This window comes from Musca domestica, unplaced genomic scaffold, assembly GCF_030504385.1.
Source record: "Musca domestica strain aabys unplaced genomic scaffold, Musca_domestica.polishedcontigs.V.1.1 201, whole genome shotgun sequence".
Classification (NCBI taxonomy): domain Eukaryota; kingdom Metazoa; phylum Arthropoda; class Insecta; order Diptera; family Muscidae; genus Musca; species Musca domestica.
The window spans coordinates 908,246-934,430 of NW_026712252.1; the positions used below are offsets into that span (position 1 = coordinate 908,246).

At 35.2% G+C, this 26,185-nt stretch overlaps 4 protein-coding genes across 5 annotated transcripts; 1 reads left to right on the forward strand and 3 right to left on the reverse strand.

Annotated features, from left to right (window-relative positions):
• Positions 1–8,258: 8,258 nt before the first annotated feature.
• On the reverse strand, positions 8,259–11,228 carry LOC131802375 (uncharacterized). The gene is made up of 4 exons (XM_059122563.1): positions 11,094–11,228; positions 10,756–11,030; positions 8,533–9,224; positions 8,259–8,470 (listed from the first exon to the last, which is right to left on the reverse strand). Exons 1-4 carry the CDS (start codon positions 11,193–11,195, stop codon positions 8,274–8,276), a joined length of 1,266 nt encoding a protein of 421 aa, XP_058978546.1. The 5' UTR covers positions 11,196–11,228; the 3' UTR covers positions 8,259–8,273.
• Positions 11,229–13,323: 2,095 nt separating this feature from the next.
• LOC131802377 (uncharacterized) lies at positions 13,324–16,153 on the reverse strand. The gene is made up of 6 exons (XM_059122565.1): positions 16,052–16,153; positions 15,760–15,957; positions 15,409–15,686; positions 14,956–15,230; positions 14,196–14,890; positions 13,324–13,679 (listed from the first exon to the last, which is right to left on the reverse strand). Exons 3-6 carry the CDS (start codon positions 15,508–15,510, stop codon positions 13,483–13,485), a joined length of 1,269 nt encoding a protein of 422 aa, XP_058978548.1. The 5' UTR covers positions 15,511–15,686; positions 15,760–15,957; positions 16,052–16,153; the 3' UTR covers positions 13,324–13,482.
• A 2,440-nt stretch (positions 16,154–18,593) lies between these two features.
• Positions 18,594–21,817, reverse strand: LOC131802391 (protein unc-45 homolog B-like). 2 transcript variants are annotated; one of them, XM_059122586.1, is made up of 2 exons: positions 21,605–21,817; positions 18,594–21,498 (listed from the first exon to the last, which is right to left on the reverse strand). In XM_059122586.1, the coding sequence occupies exon 2, from the start codon at positions 21,458–21,460 to the stop codon at positions 18,668–18,670; it is 2,793 nt and encodes a 930-aa protein (XP_058978569.1). In that variant the 5' UTR covers positions 21,461–21,498; positions 21,605–21,817; the 3' UTR covers positions 18,594–18,667. The 2 variants fall into 2 exon arrangements, with proteins under 2 accessions (XP_058978569.1, XP_058978568.1); XM_059122585.1 differs by having other exon boundaries at positions 21,581–21,816.
• A 1,926-nt stretch (positions 21,818–23,743) lies between these two features.
• On the forward strand, positions 23,744–26,185 carry LOC101893474 (zinc transporter 7). The gene is made up of 4 exons (XM_005181343.4): positions 23,744–24,013; positions 24,112–24,313; positions 24,423–24,848; positions 24,955–26,185. Exons 2-4 carry the CDS (start codon positions 24,127–24,129, stop codon positions 25,452–25,454), a joined length of 1,113 nt encoding a protein of 370 aa, XP_005181400.1. The 5' UTR covers positions 23,744–24,013; positions 24,112–24,126; the 3' UTR covers positions 25,455–26,185.

Here is a 26,185-nt window from a genome sequence, read left to right on the forward strand (position 1 = left end):
TTAGACTCCACAAAGTATATGTATTCTAGATCAGCATAAAATTCTATGTCGATTTTCGACTGTCTGTCCGTCTATCTTTGAAAATCACTCTAACTTCCGAACGAATTAAAGTAGATTGATAAAATTTTACTCAAATGTATGCGTCTCAGGACTTTTGGTATTGAAAATGGGACTGTAGGTCCACGTCTTCGTATAGCCTCCATATAACGGTACCTCCCAATATTCGATATTGGATGATTTTAGCGACATTATTCACTGGATTTGTTTCAAATTTGATATTTGAAGTCGTAATAGATACTACAGCCTATGACAAAATATTGTCTGCCAGATCCACGTCTTCGTATAACTCCACATAACAATACCTCCCGATATTCGGAATTTTGATGATTTAGCGACATTATTCACCGGTAATGTTTCAAATTTGGTATTTGAAGTTCGTAATGGATACTACAGCCTATGACTCAAAATTGTTTGTACAGGTCCCCGTTTTCGAAAATCCCCCTATCAGTACCACCCGATTTCGGTATTTTGACGATTTTAGCTACATATTCACCGATTTTTTTTAAGTTTCGCATTTGAATATTGTAATGGCTTATGACAAAAGTTTACCTATGCAGGTCCAAGTTGTCGTATAGACCCTAATATAACAGCAACATCGGTATTTTAAGATTTTAACAGAATTTTAACGAATTTTATGTTTTTGAGAATTGCAAAATTGTGGAGGGTTTTCAAAGTTCGGCTTGGCCGACTTACAGCTTTTTTGCATGATTTTATTTCCTGAGGACTTGAAACACATAATTTATCCACAGAGATTCCAACAAGGAGAGTCCTTCTATAGAAGACCAGAAAGGATAGTTTATCCACAAGAGACCCAAAAATTGTTTTAATTGAAATTATGGCCAAATAAGGCCTTCCACGGTGTATTGAAGGCTTGAAAACGGTCTTCTATCACAAAGATTTCATGGAATCCTTTAATTTTAGTTATAGTGCCCTTGGCAATATTACTTACAACAATACGAGGATTATTTTAATCAAACATTTTAACCCACACCGAGTCACGAAAGGGTTTTTTTGGTTCTTTATTTCAAAAAATGTTTTAAAACCCCTTTAATCGGTATCGTAGAAAGTCAAAATATTCTACAAAATTATTTTTCATGAAATTCTACTATAGGTCCAAAAGACATCAAAGGTCAAGTCTTACAAAAATACCAGGAATCAAAAAGAATTAAAAACACATTTTCGGATTAAAGATGTACTTCATGTGAATTTATGCCAAAAATCTCCACAAACACCATTTTAGAAGGATGATTTAAAGACACAAAATTCTTCTCATCCTTTCACTATAAGTTATCAAAGAGGAGAAATCTTTATTTCCATTATATATCCAGAAAAAAATTGTATCAATGTGCGCCAAAAAAAAACTCGAAAATGTATCATATTTTTCAAACAATTTTCCTCGGCGTTTTTCCGATTTAATGCATAAAAGTAACATAAAACTTCATTTTAAGCAGAAAGTACCAAAGGAAGAAATATTCTACTTAAATTTCACTACAAATTTCAAAATAAACCATCATCTGGGTATAATAATTTTAAAATAATTACATTCGAAATTTGTATATTACAAGTGAAAATTATGTGTTTACGTTTTTTGCTGCCAATTTGACACTTTTCCCTTCTAAGCAAAACCAAATCCCCTTATGCTTCATTGTTTGGGAAAAGTGTCAAAGGACAAAATATTCTAGATCAAATTCATTGTCAGTCTCTGAACAAAAGAAATTTGTATACTCAATATTTACCAAAAAAATATCATCAGTTTTTTGTGTTTAAAACCCTATGTTATTTCGACAAATTTTGTACTTTTTCCAAACTTCCTGCATTTTTTATAATTTCACAGTAAACAGCATTCTGATAGTGCTCGGTAATTAATTTTTGTGTTGCATAGTGTAATTATTTGTGTAAGTTATTAATATATTTTAATGTACATTTATGAGGTAGTTTTGTTGTTGAAATTCAAATTATAATAAAGCATTTTCACAACTTGCCGCCTAAAAGTATGCAACATGCTTATTTGAGAAATCAATGTTATATTCCCAGTACCTTTAGGGCATTTTAATATATTTTTGTGACTTTCAATAGCGGATTATAAAAAATAAATTTCAAAAATACGTTTTGAAAATAGAATTTCTAAACCAATAATTTTTACAATTTTTCTTAAAGCCCTCCACCTTAAATCTTATAAATACACTAGATAAACATTTTTGTAGACTAATCCAAATAACCCTCATCAATAGCAAAGGCATAAGTTTTCGACTTCCGCAATAAATTCAGGAGTATATACAAATGGGAATTGGAATCGGGATTTTCTGACACCTCAGCGGCATTGACATCCTTCAGTTCCTCAGCAGTTTTGGTTAAGAAGCCCAAGACCAAGGGTAGAAATACTCCCAGGCAATAAATGGCTGAAAAAATTAATTAGATTAAATTAGATAATAATTATATATTTTTTATTCCATAAATAATCCTTACCAAAATGCCTATACTTCAGTGTAGACTGTTGAAACAGAGAATACTTCGGCAAATCTCCTTCGAAATTCAGTTTCTTCAAAATCCTTAAAAATTCCGTGAAATATAAACGCATCATTGCATGACGCCGCTGCAGTCTCATCGTGGGACTCATTATCATAAATGTGAATAAATCAAGTCAATACACGAGGGAGCATAACAACTTATCTGATAATCCACCATGAGCATATCTTTCACACTTTCCTCCGAATTGATTTTAAACATCATATTTCTCATATGGAAATCTCATGATTTAAAACGAAACATCCCCCTTATTGCCATTCAATTTATAGGCATTGAAAAGATATTTGCAGGACTGTTGCATTTCTTCTGATATCACGCGTACCTTGTCAACATAAATGGCAAACTCTTGGCGGGATGAGAGCAATTTCAGGAAACTCTTCATGCCACTTGTCATCATGTCTTTGACCACTGGTAAACTAGTTGCCAAAATCCATCTTGATATTGGGCCACCGATTCGTGCTCCTCATCGCTTTGGCCCAACATATAAGACCAGCATGCAGTTTGGCCAATTGGTATAGACCACCTTAAGTTCATCTTCGTTAAATATCGGGCACGTACTGTACTATAACCCCTCACAAAGATCTTCCATAATAAGGATTTTGTGGGGCTGCAGGGCGTGGTAGAATAGACTGAAAATGAAAATAAAAATGTAAGATTATCATTAAATATTAGTAGCCTAAAAGTATGCAGCATGTTTTGTATAAAAACTTCCTAAGGCAATGAAAGAATGTAAAAATAAACAGTTCATCTTTACCCAGCGGATAATTGGTGTGGCTCTCCACTTTCTGCCAAGATTTTTCTCAATTTCGGTAGTGTTTCGGAATACATTTAATTTCCGTCTCGAATAGTTTGAATTCATTAGAAATTCTCGTTTTTTTGCTATCCTCTTCCACCGGCAGAGTTTTCATAATCAGCGATCTCTTCACAATACTGTCGCCCAAACGATATTCCACCTTGCAGCGAAACATAATACTTGCATAATGGTCACCCTTCATGCAGGCCGGACTCATGTCATAGCTAATAATCTAAATGAAATGAAAGTAAAATTTTTTTATATTATTTAGAAAAAAATATAAAATAATCAAAAAAAGTTAGGTTTGGCCGATCAAAAATTGTAAGAGTATGGAATTAGAGAGAATTTTCTCACTCACGCACAATATTTGCAATAAAATGCAGGTTGGATTTATTATCCGATTGAGATGATCTTTCTCAAAAATATTTGTTTGGCCAAGGACGAACCCTATTAATATTGGTGAAATAGGATAACATTTCGATATATCTTTAACCGACTTCGGTTTAATTTTGCAACAAAATGGCCAATATCAGTCCAAATGACCTGAATTTTGGCACATCCGACCGAATTCAGTCTAGAAATAAGTACATCAAATAGAAAATCGGTTCAGATATAGTTGTAGCTCTCATACATATGAATCATCCGATTTGGTTTTAAGTCCCTCACATTCGGAATATACACTCCACAAGAATGATATTTAATACCAGACAACTTATGGAGCTCAAAACTGCCTCTGTCAAATTTTATCAAGTTCGGTTCAGATTTGGATAAAGCTCTAATATATATTTTCAACGATTCGGGATATAACTAAAGCTTTCTCCACCGTTTTAATTTTACTCTTCTCCAAAAACTCTATAGGCTTTCTCTCACAAAAACATTTAAAATGTCACTTTCGAATTAAAAAGAATTGGTGTACAGAATATTTTCAAACTTACCTCGACATCAGCAACTTTTTCGTATTTGGCCAAAACCTTTGTATAAAATCCCGATCTATCCATTCGGGAGCTGTGTAATTCGTCTTCGTTGTATAACTCATTGCGGGCCTTGTTGGTAGCGTAGTGTTGTCACACGAAGAGATTTTGTTATACTGAGTCAGTCGGTTAAATTGAAATGAGAATAAATTAACATTTTATTCTACTCTTCAACACAAAAAATGAGCAGGTCGTGTGTCAACTAATCAGCTGAGTGAATTTTGTACAGTACAATCTCAATAATTCTCTAGTGATTAATGATGACTTAGCAATTTTGGAAAATTAACAAGGGTTTCTTTGATTTCGGTAAAGTAAAATAGAAATGAAGTGGTAATAAAAAATTATATAATTTGGAATTATTGGTGTACAATTATCCAGATTTTACTGTGGACACCGAAAAAAAATAAGCTAATGTTTGAAAATTTAATGGGATTTATGTATGTGTGTATAAACAAACGAGGGAGAACCACAAACATAACATTTGAGCCCACCTATGTTGATGTTTATTTGGAAACTCACGAAAAATGGGTTAAATATATTACTCTTTATGAGCCGTTCTAAGTGAGAACGAAGACAATTCCGTACTTAAATATAATCTATGTAGAAGGGACACATTTTGTAAATACTTTTATGAATTCGACACCATAAAAGTTTTTCGATATACATTCAAAGTGTAATATGAAAAAAATTAGAAAAAAAAATTTTTTCATGGGTCCTCGACAACCCATGGTGCAAACAATTCAAGGCAACCTCTTTCCAAAAGACATGGGCCTCAATTCTTGTTCTATGAAAATATGAAATTAAAATTGTTATAAAGGAAAGAAATGTCAAATGAAAAAAATAATAAAGAAAACATTTTTCATTTCATATTTTTATAGAACAAGAATCCTGCTTTGTGAAATCTGCCATTTCAAATTTGCCTTCATTGAAAAATGGGTTCCAACACAGATTACAATAGATTTCGAAAAAAAAAATTTTTTTATTTATTGGTCCCCTACAACCTGTACACTGCTGAAGGGTATATAGATATTCAGTGCCGACGATCAATGTCTACCTGCCCATTCCAGTGTATAAGAAAATAGTCAATACCTTTTTTGAAACAATTTTTTCAAACCTGACTAATACATTTTGTAGAGCAAACGGCATATAAACAAAAACACTCTCGTATACCTCTAATAGTATCTCAAACAGTGAAAGGTCATTGACTTTTAGTACACTTAGAAAAGAAAGCAAATCTGTGTAGATGGTCCGCATATTCCTCTAGACTCTAAAGATAAGATATCCCAACAAAAAACAAGTGAACTGATGAGGATTGGTGGCTCTTTTCGAAACCTAGGTATTTCTGCCTTACCCCCTGGTAAACATTACCATCGTTCTCCACTAATCAACAAACGTTGTTTTATAAAAACAACAATAAAGGGATAAAGCCTGACTATTTTGCAACAACAAAATACTACAGTATCCCAGAACAAACAAGCCAACACTCTTCGATAAAACTTTGATATTCGAATAAAGACATTACTTCGAGAAAGAATCTCTTCTACACAGATTTATGAATAGCTAATTCTATAGTTCGTCGAATTATATTAGACAATCGACAGGTATTTATAGAGGAACACCACCTCTATATTGAAGAGCATCTATTGGCCTTGTATAGACCCAGTACTCTCTATAGTTATTTATATGTATATGAAGGACCATTTGTATTTAGAAGACGATTTTCATTCATATCCATACATAACCGATTACAGGGGACCCTTACAAGACCAATATATATTTTGGTGACCATTGTGCGCTGGAAATGAAGCGAGGAAACCTCATTTTGTAACCATTCTTGGGTGGCGCGTGCTAAGTGCGATGGTGCTGAGTCCTGTTCGAATGTCCAAGGTCTGCGGCCAAAATGTTTGCGTGCCCAAAGCTTTAATTACAGCCTCGAGAATATTTTCCCCAATAATATTCGGCATTTATTATGATGCCACGGTCGATTAATACGAGCGGAGAGCGACAATCGGCTATTATGGCGGTCCACATCATCATCATCGCTTGAGTTCTGGTGGCCAACCGAAGGTGCACACTTTCAGCTGACCTGACCTCTTTGGCAAGTAAACACCATCATTTTGTTGTTTACAAACTGCTGGTCGCTTCTTTACTTTTCGAACTATTTCTGCTGATGTTGCTGTTTTCTTCCGCCCACTTCCTTGACGTCGGGCTACGCTACCAATATCACAGTAACGAGCGATGGTACGAGACACAAAGATTTATTTACATTTAAATGCTGGAGTGTTCTGACGATAATGCCAAATCCTTTAGGGCCTTCAGAGTCTTCCCATGAACGTATAGTCCCTATATGAAGGTTAACCCCGATTTCAAGTACTTTTTTATGTTTTACTCATATCTTCAATTAAATTTCTCCAATTTGTCGTATTACAAGTTCTTGTTATGTAGAAACGGTGCTTACAAAAAATTATCAATATACGTCCACGTTTTGGTATAGCAATTGTTTAAAGTTACCCTCTGATTTTTGTTTCTGCGAGGGTTTAGCAATTTTTTCCAATAGATTTGGCTGAAAATTGTAGGTTAGTTTTTTCGTGGACAAAGTTATGACATAGAAAAAGGTCCTTCCATAGATTTAATACAACCCAACGAATTCTTTAAAAATAGTAGACCATGTAAATTCGTCTCTAGATAGACAACTTTTCTCAGGTTCTCAATGAATAGCATGCTTCTCAAATGTCCTTTAAGAATGAAAAACCTCATGACGGTCACCTATTGGTAGAATATAAGACCTCCGAATATAAGACCTTTTAGGGATTCTCTATTGATAAAAAAAGTTTATATTATGGCAGACCTTTAAGGGTCCCGCATGTTGGTCTTATGTAGACTAACTTTTTATGGTCCTCTAAGTATAGAGGTTCTTTAATCGTCTTCTGTGAATACAACACCTTTTAAAGATTCTCTATTTTGTGGTCCTCTAAGGATAGAGTTCCTTGAATCGTCTTCTGTATATGCAAGACCTTTTAGGAATCCTCAAAGGAAAGAAAAATTTCTAAAGGGCCTCTAATGATAGAAGAACCTTTAAAACTCCCATATGAAGGTCTTTTAAAGACTTACTTTTTATGGCCCTCTAAGGATAAAGGTCCCTTAATCGTCTTCTCTGAATACAAGATCTTTTAAGGATCCTCTATGGATAAAAAAATATCTCATATCTCTAGTTAGAAGACCTCTCACAAAAAATCTTTTATAGAATATTATTTTAAAATGGGAAGTTAAGACCTTTTAAATCGCGTTTATAAATAAAACCCTTTTGAAGATCCACTCCGGATAGAGACTTATTATCGGAAATTTCCGAATGAAAAATCGTTTCAAGGTCCTTTATAAATAAAAGAGATTTTAAATGTCCTATAAAAATCATTTACAGACATGGGTCCATTAAAAGGTCCTCTGTACAGAAAATACCTTGGAAGCCTCGGTATGAATTGAAAACCTTTTAAAGATTCTCTATGAAAAAGAGGCCTTTAAAAGTTCTCAATAAGAAGAGAATACTGCAGTGACAAACAGACAAGGTCGACGTCGATCTTCCGTCGGAGGACGAAATATCAAAAATAATAAACAAAAAAATCGACCTCAATTATATTAAAGTTATATTTGAAATAATTTAAAAGAAAGATCGAAATAAATAACTAAAAATCGGTTCTCTAGAAGTTAATGATGTTTTCAAAGTTCCCTTTTTATTTCTCTTTATATGGAATCACCTCTTAATGATATCTTTGAATAGAAGGCCTTTTAGTGACCTTTTAACATTATAAAGCATGTTTTAATTAAATAAATTATAATAACAATTTTATTTATAAATAATAAATTATTATATATTTTTATTTTCATTATCTAATTTCTAATAATTCATTTCTAAATTAAAACAAAACCTAATCAAGATAACCCTCCCTCAGCAAGATTGGCATAATTTTTCGAATCTCTTCTACGAAAGCAGGTGCTTCATACAGCTGGCCCTTGGCATTGGGATCTTCTAATAATTTGGCCAAATTAATATCCTTTTGTTCTTCAGCTGGGGTCAGGGCCAAAATGGCTATCATTGGCAAAAATGAGGCAATTAAAAATATAACTAAAAAGAGAAAAGCACATAAATAAATTAAAAAATAAAAACTATTTAATAAAGCTACTCACCAAAATGCCGATATTTCAAATTGGCCATTTGGAAATCCGAATACAAAGGATACTCTCCCTTGAATTGGATTTTCTTCAATATCCTTAGGAACTCTTCAAAATAGTACAACATATACTCATTGCGATCCATGCGCATTTCCGAACTCATCATCATCACTTGCGAATAGAGCATATCAATATTGGCCGGAGCATAACAGCTCCCCTGAAAATCGACCATTATCAAATCTTCCATTTTGTTCTTTTTGCTAAATTTGAACATCATATTTTTCAAATGAAAATCTCCATGAATGATGACGAAAATATCTCCCACACCCTGATTGAGTGCATAGGCGCGATAGAGATTTTTACATTTGCGACTTAGTTCACCTTTCATGGCGGTGATTTTCTCATGATATATGGCCAGGTCTTGATGTTTCGAAAGCATTTCGGTGAAGTGAATAATGCCATCGTTGATCATTTGCTCAACCATGGGCATACTGCTGTTCAAGAAACCATCTTGATATTTGGTAACCATTTCCGATTCTTCACTGTGCCCCAGCATATAGGAGACGGCATGTAAACGGGCCACTTTACGAAAGACCGCCTTGATTTCTTCATCGGTCAAGAAGCGATTGCGTATGGTATTATAGCCCAGCTCACAAAGATCTTCAAAGACTATCACTTTGTGGGGGTCCAAGCTGTGGTATATGAGGCTGAAAGAAAATGAAAAGGGAAAACTGAGTTATCAAAAGAATTCTGCATACTTTTAGGAGGGAGTCGTAAGAAGCTTTACAATTGATTTCTTAAAAATATTTATTTAATTAAAAAAAAAAACAGTAAGGATTAGTCAAAAGTCGGGCGGGGCCGACTATTTGGTACCCCATATTCAGTAGAACTCCCGTAACAAAAAAATTTATTTCAAGTACAGGACGAGATGAAAAAACTGCAACCAACTTCAGACTGCTGTCATTTTTAAGCCACTCGACCGACAGCTGTTAAAATAATTCCAGTTACAGTTCATTATACTGTTTACAAGCGTGCAAAAGCATTTTGGTGAGAATTTTCCAGAAAAAAAAAGTTATTCGTGATGGAATTCAAGCGTGATAGAGTGATTTCTTTATATTTGGCTGGAAAACCACAAGTGGCTATCGTTAGAGCACTCCAGCATTTAAATGTGAATAAATCATTTGTATCTCGAACCATGGCTTGTTACCGTGATACTGGTAGCGTAGCCCGACGTCAAGGAAGTGGACGGAAGAAAACAGCAACATCAGCAGAAATTGTTCGAAAAGTAAAGAGGCGAAAATGGTTCGAAAAGTAAAGAAACCCGCGTCGCAGTGGCCGAAAAATGGCTCGTGAGCTGAACATATCGCAATATTCCATTCGGCAAATATTGAAAAATGAGCTCGAGGTAAAACCATTGAAATTCCAAAAAGTGCAAGAACTTACACCGCAACAGAACAACAGAAAGAAAATAGACTCAAAAGAGCTAAAGTCTTGCTTCGCTTTGCCGAAAGTGGAGAACTGTCGAATTTGGTTTTCTCCGATGAGAAAAAATTCGTTGTCCCGCAGTTTGTAAACAAAGAAAATGATCGCGTTTACTTGCCAAAGAGGTCAGCTGAAAGTGTGCACCTTCGGTTGGCCACCATAACTCAAGCGCCAGCCATGGAGATGGTGTGGGCCGCCATAAAAGCCGACGGTCGCTCTCCGCTCGTATTAATCGACCGTGGCATCAGAATTAATGCCGAATATTATCCCGAGAATATTCTGAAGGGTATATTAAAGCCTTGGGCACGCAAACATGTTGGCCGCAGACCTTGGACATTCGAATGGGACTCATCACCATTGCACTCAGCATGCGCCACCCAAGAATGGTTACAAAATGAGGTTCTTCGCTTCATTTCTAGCGCACAATGGCCACCGAAACCCAAACAAATCTTAGTTGGACTATTGTGTCTGGAGTATTTTGAAAAGCAAGGTTGGCACTAAATAAAAATACAAAAGAGTTGATCACCTCAAGCAAGTGCTTGGCCGGGAATGGGCCAAAATACCGTAGAGCAACATTCGGGCAGAGTGTGATGGTTTCATTGGCCGTTTGAAGGCCATAATTAGTGCCAAAGGTGACCAATTCGAACAAATTCTAAACTTATTCTAAAATTTGATGCTATTTCCGACTTTGTTTGCTTTCACTCAATAAAATTAATGTTGCAGTTTTTTATCTCATCCGTCTCTTGATCTACTTACTCTGCACACAGCTTAGTTGGTTCGCCGCAATCGGCCAAGATTTTCTCAATTTTCGGTAACATTTCCGAATACATGGCAATTTCAGTCTCAAATAATCTCGATTCCATTAGCATTTCACGTTTCATACCCTCCTCCATTGGTAATGTTTTAATGATCAACGATCTCTTCACGGGGCTGGCATTTTGGGCAAAACGATAATTCACCCGGCAACGGAACATAATGCTGGCATAATGATCACCCTTGACACTGGCGGGACTCATGTCGAATTTGATTATCTAAATAAATATTTGTTTTATTGAATATGCAATCAGTTCGGAATTGTTCACCTCCCAACCTACCTCAACATTTTCATTATTTTCATATTTACTTAAAACTTTTTCTAAAAATTCTTTATTAATCCAGGCAGGTGCAACCAATTCATCGTCGTTATAAATACTCATGGTTATTCGTTTTTCGCTTTGTCACTCCGGGTCAGAAATTGAAACGTTAAAAGTTTAAAAATGAAATGAGAAATTCATTGTCGCGTGTCCGCTTTTTATGCGAAAATCATTTTTGTTATCAGCCAATAGTTGTATCCATATAAGTACCTGTTCTCATGTCGTCAATACCTTTGGTAGGTTGGCCACTGATAATCAATTTTTGGCTACATTAGCTTTTTTTGCTATTTTCAATACGATAAGATTATTAGGTAACTCCGATCTATTATTTTTGACAAAACGCTATCAATGTTAGTGCTTAGACACTTCGTAGAAGTATAAAGTCATGATTACGGCGTAATTCTTGGCATCGGACCGAAACAGATTTTTTTTTTTTTTTTGAATTATTTAATTGTACAATGGTATTGGTAAGTACCTCGAAGTTTAATGACGAAACAAAACAATTTGTGGGAGTAATGCCTGAGAATGCTGGAAACTTAAGTACTACAATTTACGTTTATTGAAATAAAATGAAATGTGGATCCTATATCTTTGATCCACAAGTGTGGACTCCATTTTCTCAAAACTCTTCCTGTTTGAGATAAAAAAAACTGCAACAAAGTCAAACGCCATAATTTTTACATTTTTTTTTTAATTTTATTCAATGAGAGCAAAAAATGTCGGAAATAGCATCGAATTTTAGAATTAGTTTAGATTTGTTCGAGTTGGTCAACTTTGGCACGAATTATGGCCAATGAAACCGTCACACGCTGCCCGAATGCTGCTTTGCGGTATTTTGGCCCATTCCCGGCGAAGCGCTTGCTTGAGGTGATCGACACTATTTTTTAGTGCCAACCTTGCTTTCCAAAATACTCCAGACACAATAGTCCAACGGATTGGTATCCGGAGATTTTGTTGGCCATTGTGCGTTGGAAATGAAGCGAGGAACCTAATTTCGTAACCATTTTTATGTGGAGCGCGCTGAGTGCGATGGTGCTGAGTCCTGTTGGAATGTCCAAGGTCTGCGGCCAAAATGTTTGCGTGCCCAAGGCTTTAATACACCCTTCAGAATATTTTCGCGACAATATTCGACATTTATTCTGATGCCACGGTCGATTAGTACGAGTGGAGAGCGACCATCGGCTGTTATGGCGGCCCACACCATCACCATGACCGGCGCTTGGAAGGTGCACCATGGAAGGTGCACATTTTCAGTTGGCCTCTTTCCAAATAAACACGATCATTTTGTTTGTTTGCAAACTGCTGGACAACAAATGTTCTCTCATCGGAGAAAACCAAATTCGACAGTTCATCACTTTCGGTCAAGCGAAGCAACTCTTTAGCTCTTTTGAGTCTATCTTCCTTCTGTTGCGGTGTAAGTTCTTGCACTTTTTGGAATTTCAATGGCTTTACCCCGAGCTAATTTTTCAATATTTTCCCAATGGAATATTGCAATATGTTCAGCTCATGAGCCATTTTTCGGCCACTGCAACGCGGGTTTTGATCAAGACGCTTCTTTACTTTTCGAACCATTTCTGCTGATATTGCTGTTTTTTGTGTTTTGAGTGCTCTAACGCCAAATATAAAGAAATCACACTATCACGCTTGAATTCCATCACGAATAACTTTCATTTTTGTAAAATCCTCACCAAAATGCTTTTGTACGCTTGTAAACAATATAATAAACTGTCACTGGAATAATTTTAACAGCTGTCGGTCGAGTGGCTTAGAAATGACAGCAGTCTGAAGTTGTTTGCAGTTTTTTCATCTCACCCTGTATATGCATTCAATTCGAAGTCGAGGGCTTCATATAGCCTACAATATAACAACAGAGTTCCCAAATAGCTTTCTTCCTATTTCATAGACTGACAACAATGATTTTACTGGAGAAGAAAAAGAGGGAGAGAATTGAAGTAGACAACGACAATACTCAAAATTGCTCTCTTTGCATTTTATATATCTGCAACAGTTTGTCCACCGATTACCCTAGCAACAAATCTGATCTTGGGTTTATTGAGAGAATGGGGATCTTATATCCCAAATTGGAGGACTTCGGGTACCTGTCTTCTGAAAGACAGATCATTATTACTAAAAGGTACCTGGTTCCAGATTTAAGACCTTTTATAATATTATATTACCAAACTACCGTACATTTCCATAAATTCCTTTTTTACTTTATTGATATATTCATATGTAAATGTTCATAAATATTATGAACTATTTTACATAAATACTATAAATAATCATAACAATTTTACTTATTTTAATAACAACCATAAAATAAAATAAAAATCAATTATATTCTCAAATCTCAATCCAGGTAGCCCTCCTTTAGTAAAATTGGCATAAATTTACGAACTTCTTCGACAAAACCGGGCATACGATAAACCATGGACATCATATCAGGATTTTCAAACTGTTTGCCGATATCGACATTTTTCAGATCCTCGGCTGATTTGCCAATGAAACCCACAACCATGGGTAGGAAGGTGGACACTAAAAAGATGGCTGCAAAAACGATAGAATTAAAACGTATTAGTAAACATAATATTAAACAAATAATAATAACAATCATATTTATAATAGCAATAACTATAAAAAACAATAATAATAAAAATATCAATAAAAATAATAATAATAATAACAATAATAATAATAATAATAATAATAATAATAATAATAATAATAATAATAATAATAATAATAATAAAGATAATAATAATAATAATAATAGTAATAATGAAAATAAAATAATAATAGTAATAATAATAATATTAACAAAAATAATAATAATAATAATACTAATAATAATAATAATAATAATAATAATAATAATAATAATAATAATAATAATAATAATAATAATAAAAATAATAATATTAATAATACTAATAATAATAATAATATTATTATTAATAATAACAATAATAATACTAAGTAAAATTAAATTAATTAAATTAAAATTAAATTAATTAATTAAATTAAAATTATCATTATGATTATAATGATTTCAAAAAAACTTACTAAAATGCCGATATTTCAAACCGGATATTTGAAAGTCCGAATACAATGGCAAATCCCCTTGATAGTTAACCTTCTTAAGAATCCTTATGAATTCCGTAAAATAGTACTGCATTAATTCATGACGTTTTAATCTCAATTCCGAACTCAACATCATTATTTGTGAATACACCAAATCAATGTTCGACGGGGCATAACAACTAATCTGATAGTCAACCATAATGCAATCTTCCATTTGATTGCTCTTATTAAAACGGAACATCATGTTCTTCATGTGAAAATCACCATGATTCAGGACAAAAATATCTCCCTTGCTCTGTTGCTGCTGCTGATAGGCTTTATAGAGATTTTTACTATTCGGATTTACCAAATGTTTCATGGCCTTAACTTTTTGATAGTAAACATCAAACTCATCGTGACACGATAGCATATCAATGAAATTACGCAAGCCATCTTCCATCATTTGCTCTAACTGTGGGCTATCCATACTCAAAATGCCATATTGATATTTGGTAACCAATTCGTGTTCTTCACTGTGACCCAACATATAGGAGACGGCATGTAATTTGGCCAATTTTTGATAGACTGCCTTGATTTCATCTTCGTTGAGGAAACGTGATCGTATGGTATCGTAGCCGGATTCACAAAGATCTTCAAATATGATAACCTTATGCGGTTCCAGGGCATAATAGATGAGTCTAAAAGAAAAAAATTTAAAAATAGTTTTCAATTTTCAAATATAAATATAATTTCATGGACTTACTCTGCAGACAGTTTGGTGGGTTCGCCACAATCTGCCAAAATCTTTTCAATTTTGGGCAATGTCTCGGCATACATATCGATTTCAGTTTCAAACAAATTCGATTCCATCAGCATTTCCCTCTTGAAACCCTCCTCCATGGGTAGGGTTTTAATAATCATTGATTTATGTTTAACACTGGCATTTTTATCGAAACGATATTGCACCTTGCAACGGAACATAATGCTGGCATAATGGTCACCTTTCATGCTGGCCGGACTCAAATCGAATTGCACCACCTGTGGAGAAAAAAAAAATTAAAAAAAAAGAAAACAATTAATTAAGGCGTTCATCCTTTACTTTGTCCAATTCAATATAGAAGGCCTGAGGGAAAGTAGCAGAAATATTCTCCTACACCTCTTTTTTTCAAGAAAAAATGACTTTTCTTTGCTTTAAACTTTGTGTAAACCAACCAACCTCAACATCCACATTATTTTCATATTGTGTCAGAACTTTTTCCAAAAATTCTTGATTTATCCATGACGGGGCTTCCAATTCATCGGCATTATAGAGACTCATTTTTTGTTGCGGGAACTAGTCTAATCTGTACAGTTTGAATGCTAAACTTTGAATTAAAATACTTTCTCTCTCATTGAGGCCTTTTATGCGAAAATTTCGCAGTTACTAAACGCTTAGCTAACCTTAGTGTTGCTTTAAAATGATAGTTGATAAGAAATTGTAAAAAACGCCTTCGCCTAAAATGGAAATATAAACGATAAGATAGCTAGCGAGCGGGCCCAAACAAAGTACTATAACAGATCAACTCACCAAATATACGAAAAGTTCTCAGAAAGTCTCCTTTTCCAGCATTAATTTGCAATTATGAAGTATTGATTTTCCGGAGTCCAAACAACATTTGGGAATCAAATCTTTGTCATAGATCAGTGTCATCTTTGCTCTATTTTTTTATTATCACATTGCCTTGTAGACATGCCCACCCAACCGACGACAATAATTGCACGTTCCCTCCAAGTAAAAAAAAGCAAACAAAAACAATTAGTCTTTTCAAAAATATTAAATTTCATTGTTGATAATAATAATTTCCAACATTTGTTATTACTATTTTGAATTTTATCTGAACATCTGACGTAAAGTTGTACTGGTATTTCTTCTGCCAGCTGCCAATGAATTCTATATATGGCCACACGTTACTGATAACAGTTCTCAAGAAGGTGATTGCCGCTGTAAACTGTCGCAAATTTGCTGAATGATTGCAGTTTTTCGTTTATAATAATATTTTGAATTGATTTTGTCGCATGCCAGCACCGGTAAGCATTTTTAGCTAAATATGGCACAGAAACAACAACAAGAAACTTGGTAAGCTTTAAAAAAATTTCGTCAAAAAATACAGTTTAAATGAAAACCGTTAATTGGTGGGGGAGGTGCTATACAAAGACAAGGACATGCATAGATAATTTTCGAACTTCCAATAAGAATTTGAACTTTAGATCTGAAATTTGAAACAATTCCGGTCAATAATGGTTCCAATACCATAAAAATGTCGAATATTGTGAGGTACCGTTATTTGTGGAGTATACGAAGACGTGGGCCTGCATAGATATTTTCCCGTTATAAGTTAAAATATCTATCAAGATCATCCAATACGATATTCCAAACAATTCCGGTCTATAATGTCGCTAAAATGATCAAAATACCTACTATTGAGAGGTACCGTTAAATGGGAGGCTATACGAAAACGTGGACCGACCTAACTCATTTACGAACATAACCTGCCTACGCGCAAAATACACATGTGTGCAAAATTTTAGCCTTCTGTCCCAATTCGTTCGATGGAGAGAGAGAGAGACGGACGTCGCTAAATCGATTTAGTATTTTACGCTGATCAAGAATGTATATACTTTGTTGGGTCTGACGAACCAGTTCGGCCAAGCAGAATAGTGCCCAATGAACACTACAACTGGTTATGACAAAAAAAATATTTTTAAATCAAAAAGGTTTAATACAGCCCAGCCGAATCTTTCTCTGTTAGATCTTCTATCGATATTGATCTCAGAGTACATGATCTAGAGAGGGAGAAGGAAGGACATACATGATCTAGAGAAGAGATAGCCTCTAGATCAAGAAACCTATGAGGTTGGTCTGAAAGACATTTCTATTGAATCAGTCACAGATGCCATCAATAATTCTGAATGCCGTCCTCGAAGTTCATACCCATTCATTGCAGCAGACATACCTAGTTTTTGAACAAATAACGTTCAGGTTGGAGCAGTCGTCTCAATTCGTATTGGGTTCGAATTGACGAAGATGTGCGTCTGTCCGGCCAGCACAATACGCTGCACCTCTTTAATTGCCCAGCCAAAATTACCCCCACTCACTCCAGAAGAACTTTGTTTACAGCCCGGATTATCAGGATACAAACAAGAGTTGCTGTAAAAACAATCGTTATATGGGCGTCATACCAAAAAGTGAACCTACATTGATAATGTTCTGCTACAGGGAAAGTTATCGATTTTCGAATCGAATTTCAAATATCAAATTTGAAACAATTCCATGAAAAATGTGGTTTAAATCGTAAAAATACCGCATATCCAAAGGTACCATTATATGAACGCTATAGCCAGACGAGGACCTATCTAGACAATATTCTGCCACTGAAACTAGAACCCACTTCGAAGTACAAACACCGACTTTCAAACAACTCCGTTAGAAAATGTGGCTCAAATCATCAAAATGCCCAATATTGGGAGATATGCCTAGAAAGGGCCTATAGAAATACGTCGATTTATATAAAAAATGTTCTGCTATCGAAGACAGAACTCATTACAAACTCTAAATAACAAATTTTAAACAATTCCTTTGAAAATTGTGCCTAAAATCCTTTAAACACCGAATTTTGGAAGTTTTATTTTTGTGGGACCTATGGGAAAACTTGGTCCTATATAGACAATGTTCTGGCATCGGAGCTAGAACACGTTAAAATTATAAATTTTAAACAAATCCAATAGAAAATGTGGTTCCAAACGTCAAAATACCGAAAATCCGAATTTACCATTCCATGGAGGGCTATAGAATAATGTGGACGGATATAGCTAATTTTCAATGCGAACCATCCATCCACCAGTATGGATTCAAAGCTCTATTGTGTTTCAAAGCTCTACGTCAAATAATATGGGTCATATCTTGAGTTCCACTGACAGACAGACGCATATCTTCATACCATAATACCCTGCACCACCTTTCCATGGTGGAGTTTATAAAAATAGGGTCGCATTGCTAAGACATAAGTAAGTTCTAAGATAGATGGATGTTTATTTTAATAGGGTCGTGTACCAATCATTCCAGGCTTTAAAGACGGTGGGTAAACATGAACATGAATAAGGAGGTACCAGCTACGTGGATGAATTGGCGAAACATGGACCCAATTATTTTCAAAAAATTAAAAAAATCTCCATTTTATATGAAAAAACATTTATAAAAATATTTTTATTTTTACTCTTCGTAAAAACAGAAAAGAAATACAGTGAAACAATTCACTAATCTAAGTACATAAACATACAATTATTGTCAGATGTTATAAATGAAGAATTAATGATTAAATTAAAATACATTGCTGATGATTAAAAAAAACAACACAAACTATGTATGTAAATATATAAATAATATGATGAAAATGTATTTAACTTTTTTCGGCATTTCTAAAATCTCTTAATTGCATTTATTCTGCTTTTTCGATCAGCTTAAAACTTTCCGCAGCCTTCAGGCACTCCAGCGCCAGTTCTCTGGCTTTGGCACGACTTTCGTCAGGTAACTGCGAAAGACCGCTCAACAATTCCATAATATCTGTTTGCAAAAGTTCCCGGGCAATATCTTCGCCGGCATTGATCATATTCAATATGAGAGCAACACCACGATGTTGTACCGCGGGACTGGGATTGGCGATGAGAACATGTAAAATTTCAAGCCAATTTTTAATGTCGAAGATCTTTTTAATACATTTCTTTGAACTAGAACTCAATATGGCCAGGGCACCGGAACACGCCTTAACCGTTTCTTCGTCTTCCAGCTCACAAAGTAAGGCCAAGAATTTCACACGATCATTGTCGCCTTCGAACTTCTTGATTGCCTCATCGGACATCACCATGTTGCAGAGACATTGGGCCGCCGCTCGGGTGAGCAATTCATGATCTTCCATTAGGTAGAATTCAATTTTCGTCAAACCTTGTTCTTCGAGTATACGCAAGCGTACAGTTTCATTCATAGCTGCCAAATTTGTGAGGGCCATCAGGGCTTCAAAATTCTCCAATGCTGTGCATTCCTGTGGCAATAAATTCAATAGAGGTCGAATGACATCCAAACTTCTTTGTCCGGCAAAGGCTACTTCGGGATTGATAGTAATGCCAATACGTGCCAGGGCCTGCGAAGCATGACGTTTACCTTTGTCTGTACCCTCTAGAGCCAATTTCAACAGACACTTAACACCACCATCCTGAACAACTTTACCACGCAATTCTTGCAGACTGCAAACGGCATTGAGCACACGTGCAATCAGCTCACGTGAATTATTGCTTTCCGTTTTTGACAAAGCCACCAGGGCTGTGGTAATGCCTTCATTGGCCAAGACTGCAATACGTTTTTGTACAAAGTCATGATCATCCAAGTCATGTTCTTCGGGTATGTGAACCTTGGCAAATTTGGCCAATTCAATCATTTCCGGTAAGATTTCCTGTTTCTCATAGGCATTGCATAGATTCACAAAAGTCGTGACCACACCATACAAACACGACTGATCTCCGGTGCGGGCCAAATCAATAAGAGCATGAATTGCAGCCTTATCTTCAATCAATTTCTCCTTGACCTCAGCATCCAATGTCAAATAGGCCAAACCATCCGCAGCCCAACGGCGAATATCCTTATCTTTACCGGGTTTGATGAGGAAACGACGACAAGCTTCAGCCAACTTTAGATTGGCGCCATCAGCAAATGGACGAATGCCTGCATCTTCACCGCCATAACTACCAATTTTGCAAAGACCCACCAGGGCACGAACACGTATACCATCATCCTTGGAGTGATAGAGCTTCTTCAGAATATCCACACCACCGGAACACAAGGCCTTTGCTTTGTCCTTCTTGGAGGCAGCGGCATAGATACATTCACAGGCCACTTTCTGTTGCAAAACATCATCGGTGGTGGCCATGGCCAAAATCATTTGTAGAATACCTTCTCGGCCAATAATTTGATTACCCACATCCAAAGGACCCAACAACAGGGAAGTAATGGCAACTGTTACTCTAACCTTGGACTCTAGATCAGGATCCAATAGCTTGTCCTTGATGTACTCATCAATTTGCTCCATAAAACGGCCACGGGCTATATCGTGATACATATTCTCATAGATGCGAGCCAAACAGACTGATGCAATAGTACGCGAAGAGGGTGTAATGTCCATGGCACTTTCATATTTATATTCCTCCAACTCGGAGCATACATCTAACAAACGGAAAAGACCTCTTAACTCTACCAAACGTTCAGCCCATTCCAGAGCTGTGTAGTGGACATTACGTGTTAGCAATTCAATAACAGCATCACGTGCAGGTCCCGAAATAGTACGATCTGTAACACTGTACAAGAGACATGACAGCATGGTATCGATTTCCTTTTGATTCTCCTTAACCAATTCCTTGTTGGGTTTGCTATCGGGTTTGATGTCCATGCCAGAGAGGGCATTGAGAATTGTCTGTAAACAATATTGAGCAGCTGAAACACGTTCTTCGTGCTTGTGATCGAGCACCCGCATGAACCATGGTACACCCAGTTCGGTTAGAACACCCTTGGTGCGGTCCACTGAATTGGCACACAATTCCGCTACCACACGTACAAAATTGACATAAATATCGGCGTCTTTTTCCACCTTTGTAATTGATGCAATTTTCGGAATACATCCAGCCTTGTACAGCATATCAGCACCAACTTCATCTTTGGCTAAAACTAAGAGATTGTTCACCGCCGAACGGCGTTTATCAATGGGTGTTGCCATTTCAAAGGCCAATTCCATCATTTGTTGTACTTTGTTGGAAGTCTTGGCATTTTCGGCAGCTTTTTCCTGGACAATCAAATGCAAGCGTTTCAGCATTGGTTGCACGGACTGATTACCGGGATCTGCCTTAAACAAATCTGTGGCATCTTTGTAGGCTTCGGGATACTTCTTCAAACCTTCGTAGGCTTGGGCACGTCTGAATAAGGCTTTCGGGTCTTTCGGTGCCAATTTCAATGATTCATTACAATCAGCCAAGGCTTCTTCCCATTTGGACTCCTTCAAATAGGCCTGAGCCCGATTCTTATAGAATATTGGTAACTCTTTATGTTTTTCACCCTTCTTTATGGCCTGTGTGTACAATTTGATGGCTTCATCGTATTTGCCATCTTTAAAGGCCTGATTACCTTTATCTTTATAGGTTAGAGCCTCCGCCCCTTGCTGTTGGTCATCTGTTGCATTCGAACTTGTCATTACGTTAAATATTCAATGGTTTTCACTTTCCGTTGATTCTACAAGAACACAAATATTGAAAATATCTCAATTTTGTTAATATTTATTATCTTTATGAGTCACGTATCTCGTAGTTATTACCAAATGTGTTGGCTGCAATTGTACCTTTTATAGATTTTCCCCACTCTTCACAGAAAACAAATTTTCTTTTGACCCGAATTTTCTCGATCACCCACGATCTTTTCAGAACAATTGAATTGCATGTGAGAGAATTGAGGAAATCGTCGCCGAAGGAATTTTCAAAATTCTATTTTTAAACAACAGATGTGAAAAACTTTTACGAGTTTGTTTTGATCTCTTTCTTCTCAATGCTTTCACCCGGCATTTGACAGTTTGTGTTGTAGTAGTTCTTCATTTGTGGCAGGGTTGCCAATGTGCTGTCGAGTTTGAGGGGTAATAAATTGCAATTGGAATTAGCTATTTAAGATAGGAGAAAATTGTAAGATATTAATGAGGAAATCTTGCTGATGTTTTGATTTTGTTTTCAGTATTTAATTAAGTTTCTTAATTTATATCGAGTTATACAAAAATAATTAAATTTAATATTAGAGCAATACCCCTTACTCCTCCCTCCTACAAACAGAGACTTGTCACAAATAAACTGGCCTAAAGCAAAGTTGACTAGTAGCAATGAGAGAGAGATCTAAGAGCAATGGAAATAAGAAAAAAATTCTCGTACAGGCAATTTTTTTTGGCAATTCCTTTTGTGTTTTCTATTTTATACGAAAATATAAATAACAATTACGGAAAAAATAATGGTGATATACGGTAAATTGTTGAAAACCAAAAGCCTTGTATTAACGTAATTACATGTTCAGATACAATATTTTTTCGGATTAATCCATATTATCAGGATTTATTGCATGATCTAGACATGGTAGAAGAATATAGGTAGATGCATCAACGCTTGAGAACATTGATATGTCAATATTTTTTAAATGTTTTATCAAAAATAAGTAGATTTTTAAATGTTTTTTATACGGCGCCAATAGGAGGTTGTTAGATTATGCATTTTTCAACAATTTTTACAAATTTCAATACATTTTCATTCAACATTTTCAATTTCAAAATCAGTTTGGCAGTTCATTGTCCCAGCAGTCAAAACAGATTTTTCATTTATGATTTTTGAAGTCTCTGAAACAACGCAAAGCTAGTGTGGTCTCTCTGTTAAGGCATTCTTTTAATGGCGCCAATAACATCCCTTTCATTTTTTAATTATACTATTTGTTTTACTTTTATTATAAATGCATTAATTATCAAGCTTTTGCAATACCCTATATGATCTAATTTTTAATTTTACCATTTGTTTTTTCACAAATGCAAGAATTCTCAAGCTTTTGCATTTAAGCTTTGCCTTAATTTTGTGGTTTTAAGCCAGTTTTATGTGGCGTTTCCACTGCACTTGATTCGCTCTCTATTCGTTGTTTGACCCTTAACTATGAAAAAACTACCTAATTCTTCACACAAAATTTCCTGAGCGAACACTCATATTTGTACGTTGTTCAAATCAAATCACTCTCAGAACAACGAAAAATATGTCCCAGTACTAACAAATGAGAGCATTTATCGAAAAAATAAATTATGACATTTAAAAATTATAAATAGAAAAATTTAATGAAATTTTAAAAATTTTTGGGAAGACTGAAAATTATGAATGAAAACTACAATGTTGAATGGCGTATGTACATTCAAACGAAAGTAAATTTTGTTTTCTCTCTCATTCGAGGTACGCATTTGGTCCACGAGTTAAAATTTCTACAGAAAACTGCAAACAAAATAGTCAATATTTTCAAAATGTTTCTATCGGCAGAAAAAATATTTGACAAGTGTCTCTTCAGCAGAATTTAAAAATGGAAAAACACAAAAATATGTTCAAAATGTCAACATTTACACAAAAAGTTGAAAACGTGAATGAAAATTGTAAAATTAATGATATAATAAATCTTTGGGAGAAAAACAAACATTTCTTATATTCATATTAGTGAGAATTTCATGTATTTTCGTATAAATTCCCTTAAAAATCAACAAACAATTTTTTTTAAAAAAGGAATTATTTTACTATGAATTACGAATCGTGCCGTATGAACGGGTTAATTCGTGTACCTAATTCTGAGAGCGAACAACGTTGTTCGGTTTCCAATGGAAACATGCTATTAGGTATTTACTCGCTTTAGAATGATTCTCTCTTTTTGTAAACAATTAACCGGTTACTCTTTCAAGTTAACTTTCAACTTGGCAACTCTTATTTGGAGTGTCATCAAAACGTCAATTTAATTGATTCTCACATATATATTTTTGTATTTTACCTTTGATTAACCTGATTTTGGAAAAACTTAAGGAAAATGTTAATTTTTTAAATAAAATACTAATTAAGAAAAGGTCTCCTGAGGCCACTGAGAAGCATTAGCTATCAACAAACCATACAAACTATTTAAGTAGTTGCCTGCAAAAAACAAGACGTTCTGACATCCATCCAGCCAGCCAGAGACAACAAAACACGACGGACAAACACGGGTAAGAGAGAATGAATGTAAACACCACGTATGCAAAGATTAACCGTAATCCAAGAATATGTTTCCGATAATTGTTTAACCGTCGTTTGTTAATTGCAGATAATTTAAAAAGCCATGACCATGCTTCCCCTGACACATAGAGATCGCGGTAATTTCGCCTATCGCATCAAGGAGACACTCAAAAGCTGGAAGCGTTTAATATTCTCAGATAAAAATTCCCGGAATTTATTTCTTTTTCTTATGTTAAATTTAAGTTTTGCATTTGTTGAGCTGTTCTACGGAATTTTGACCAATAGTTTGGGTAAGTAGTTGGGTTAAGATAAGATAACCACAATCGTATCTGTTTACGCTAATGATTTGTCAAAGATTGTGTACAGATAAGCTAATATATTGTGCTTTGATTTTTATAGGTCTCATATCGGATTCGTTTCACATGTTCTTTGACTGTACGGGCTTGTTGGCGGGTCTGGCAGCATCAGTGATCACCAAATGGAGGGCTAATGAACGTTTCTCCTATGGCTATGTGAGGGCAGAAGTCTTGGCTGGTTTTGTTAATAGCCTGTTTCTGATATTTGTAGCATTCTTTATATTGTCCGAGGGCGTAGAACGTCTCATAGAACCACCAGAAGTCAAGCATGAACGACTTTTTGTGGTATCTGTGTTGGGCTTGTTAGTGAATCTAGTTGGTATTTATGCCTTTAATCATGGTGGTGGCCATGGACATTCACATGGTGGTGGCGGTCACGGTCATTCACATGGTGGTCATGGACACTCGCATGGTAGCAGCAGTCCATTAATTGATGCCAATGGGCATCAGGCTATTTCTATGGATGATGGTAAGAATGAATTGAATAATTTACGGAAAAGTTTGTTTTGAAAAGTCTGATAACGTTTTTTGATTTGGTTTATTTTGCTAATCTTGTAAATTGTTTTCTTTTACAGGACACGGCCACTCACATTCCCATGGTCATTCACATGGCGATGATCTATCCGGAGGTGGCAGTAATTCACAAATTATGCGCGGTGTCTTCCTACACATTTTGGCCGATACACTCGGCTCAGTTGGTGTTATTATATCGGCAGTATTAATGCATTTATTCGGCTGGATGATTGCCGATCCAATTTGTTCAATCTTCATCTCAGTACTCATTGTATTGTCGGTAATGAGTCTGATCAAGGAATCAATATATGTACTAATGCAACGCCAGCCGGTTGCTTTAGATCGTTTACTACCTCAGTGCTACCAAAAGGTTACCGGTTTGGCTGGTGTGTATGCAGTGCAAGAACCTCACTTTTGGACGTTATGCTCCGATACCTATGTAGGAGCAATCAAATTAGAAGTATCAAGAAATATCGATCCCAAATATGTTGTTACACATGCTCGCATGATTTTCGAGTCGATAGGTGTTAAACAGGTCTACATACAACTAGACTACGTGTGATAATTCTCTATAGATTTTGTACATAAGCCCTTATGATTTGATTTAGAATATACCAATTTACAATATTGAAAGTTCTTCTTGTTGTCTTGTCCCTCCTTTCACCTTGTCACCACCTGCTCCTATGTCCAAACTACAAAACAAAATTAGTTTTTAATAAAAACTATCTATAAGAGTATAGAAAATACTTGCGTTGAAACTTGACTCACAAGATTTCCAATAAGCCGTCTAGCAATATTTAAATTTGTCCTTTTTTATTAAGTTAAACGTTTTTTGTATTAAGTTTTCCTAAAGCCAATTATATATTTAATTTTTCTTGTTTTTATTTAACAAAACTTTTTCTACACTAAACTGCATTCCATACACACATACATTTCTCAAATAAAACTGTAACAAAAGCTCTATATATAAATAAGTAACACCTATTTGTAATCGTCAAACACACCTACCAGCATGTGCTAAATTAGAACAAATTTCAGAAAACAATGATCTTAATGAAGAGAAATAGTAATCACTATCATGGACTGTCTTATTTTATAACAACAAACATATTTAAAGAAAACAAAACAAAAAACATGCATTGTTTTACAAATATAGAGTTACAAAAACAAAAAGTTCAACGAACAGTTGCCGAAATATGTACATCGCTACTATATATTAAATACATATTGTAAAAACAAAACAAATGGAAATGAACGAAAACTGTAAATATATGAGAGTACTTTTTTATGTTA

Excerpts from the sequence above, each read along its gene's own strand:
- LOC131802391 (XM_059122586.1), bottom strand. The coding sequence starts at position 21,460 with ATGACAAGTTCGAATGCAACAGATGACCAACAGCAAGGGGCGGAGGCT.
- LOC131802377 (XM_059122565.1), bottom strand. The coding sequence starts at position 15,510 with ATGAGTCTCTATAATGCCGATGAATTGGAAGCCCCGTCATGGATAAAT. Across the intron at positions 15,231-15,408 it reads AAAATAATGTGGATGTTGAG|GTGGTGCAATTCGATTTGAG; the intron begins GTTGGTTGGTTT and ends TTTTCTCCACAG. Across the intron at positions 13,680-14,195 it reads TTTGAAATATCGGCATTTTA|CCATCTTTTTAGTGTCCACC; the intron begins GTAAGTTTTTTT and ends TCGTTTTTGCAG.
- LOC101893474 (XM_005181343.4), top strand. The coding sequence starts at position 24,127 with ATGACCATGCTTCCCCTGACACATAGAGATCGCGGTAATTTCGCCTAT. Across the intron at positions 24,314-24,422 it reads AATTTTGACCAATAGTTTGG|GTCTCATATCGGATTCGTTT; the intron begins GTAAGTAGTTGG and ends TGATTTTTATAG. Across the intron at positions 24,849-24,954 it reads GGCTATTTCTATGGATGATG|GACACGGCCACTCACATTCC; the intron begins GTAAGAATGAAT and ends TTTCTTTTACAG.
- LOC131802375 (XM_059122563.1), bottom strand. The coding sequence starts at position 11,195 with ATGAGTATTTATAACGACGATGAATTGGTTGCACCTGCCTGGATTAAT. Across the intron at positions 11,031-11,093 it reads AAAATAATGAAAATGTTGAG|ATAATCAAATTCGACATGAG; the intron begins GTAGGTTGGGAG and ends ATATTTATTTAG. Across the intron at positions 9,225-10,755 it reads CCAACTAAGCTGTGTGCAGA|CCTCATATACCACAGCTTGG; the intron begins GTAAGTAGATCA and ends ATTTTCTTTCAG.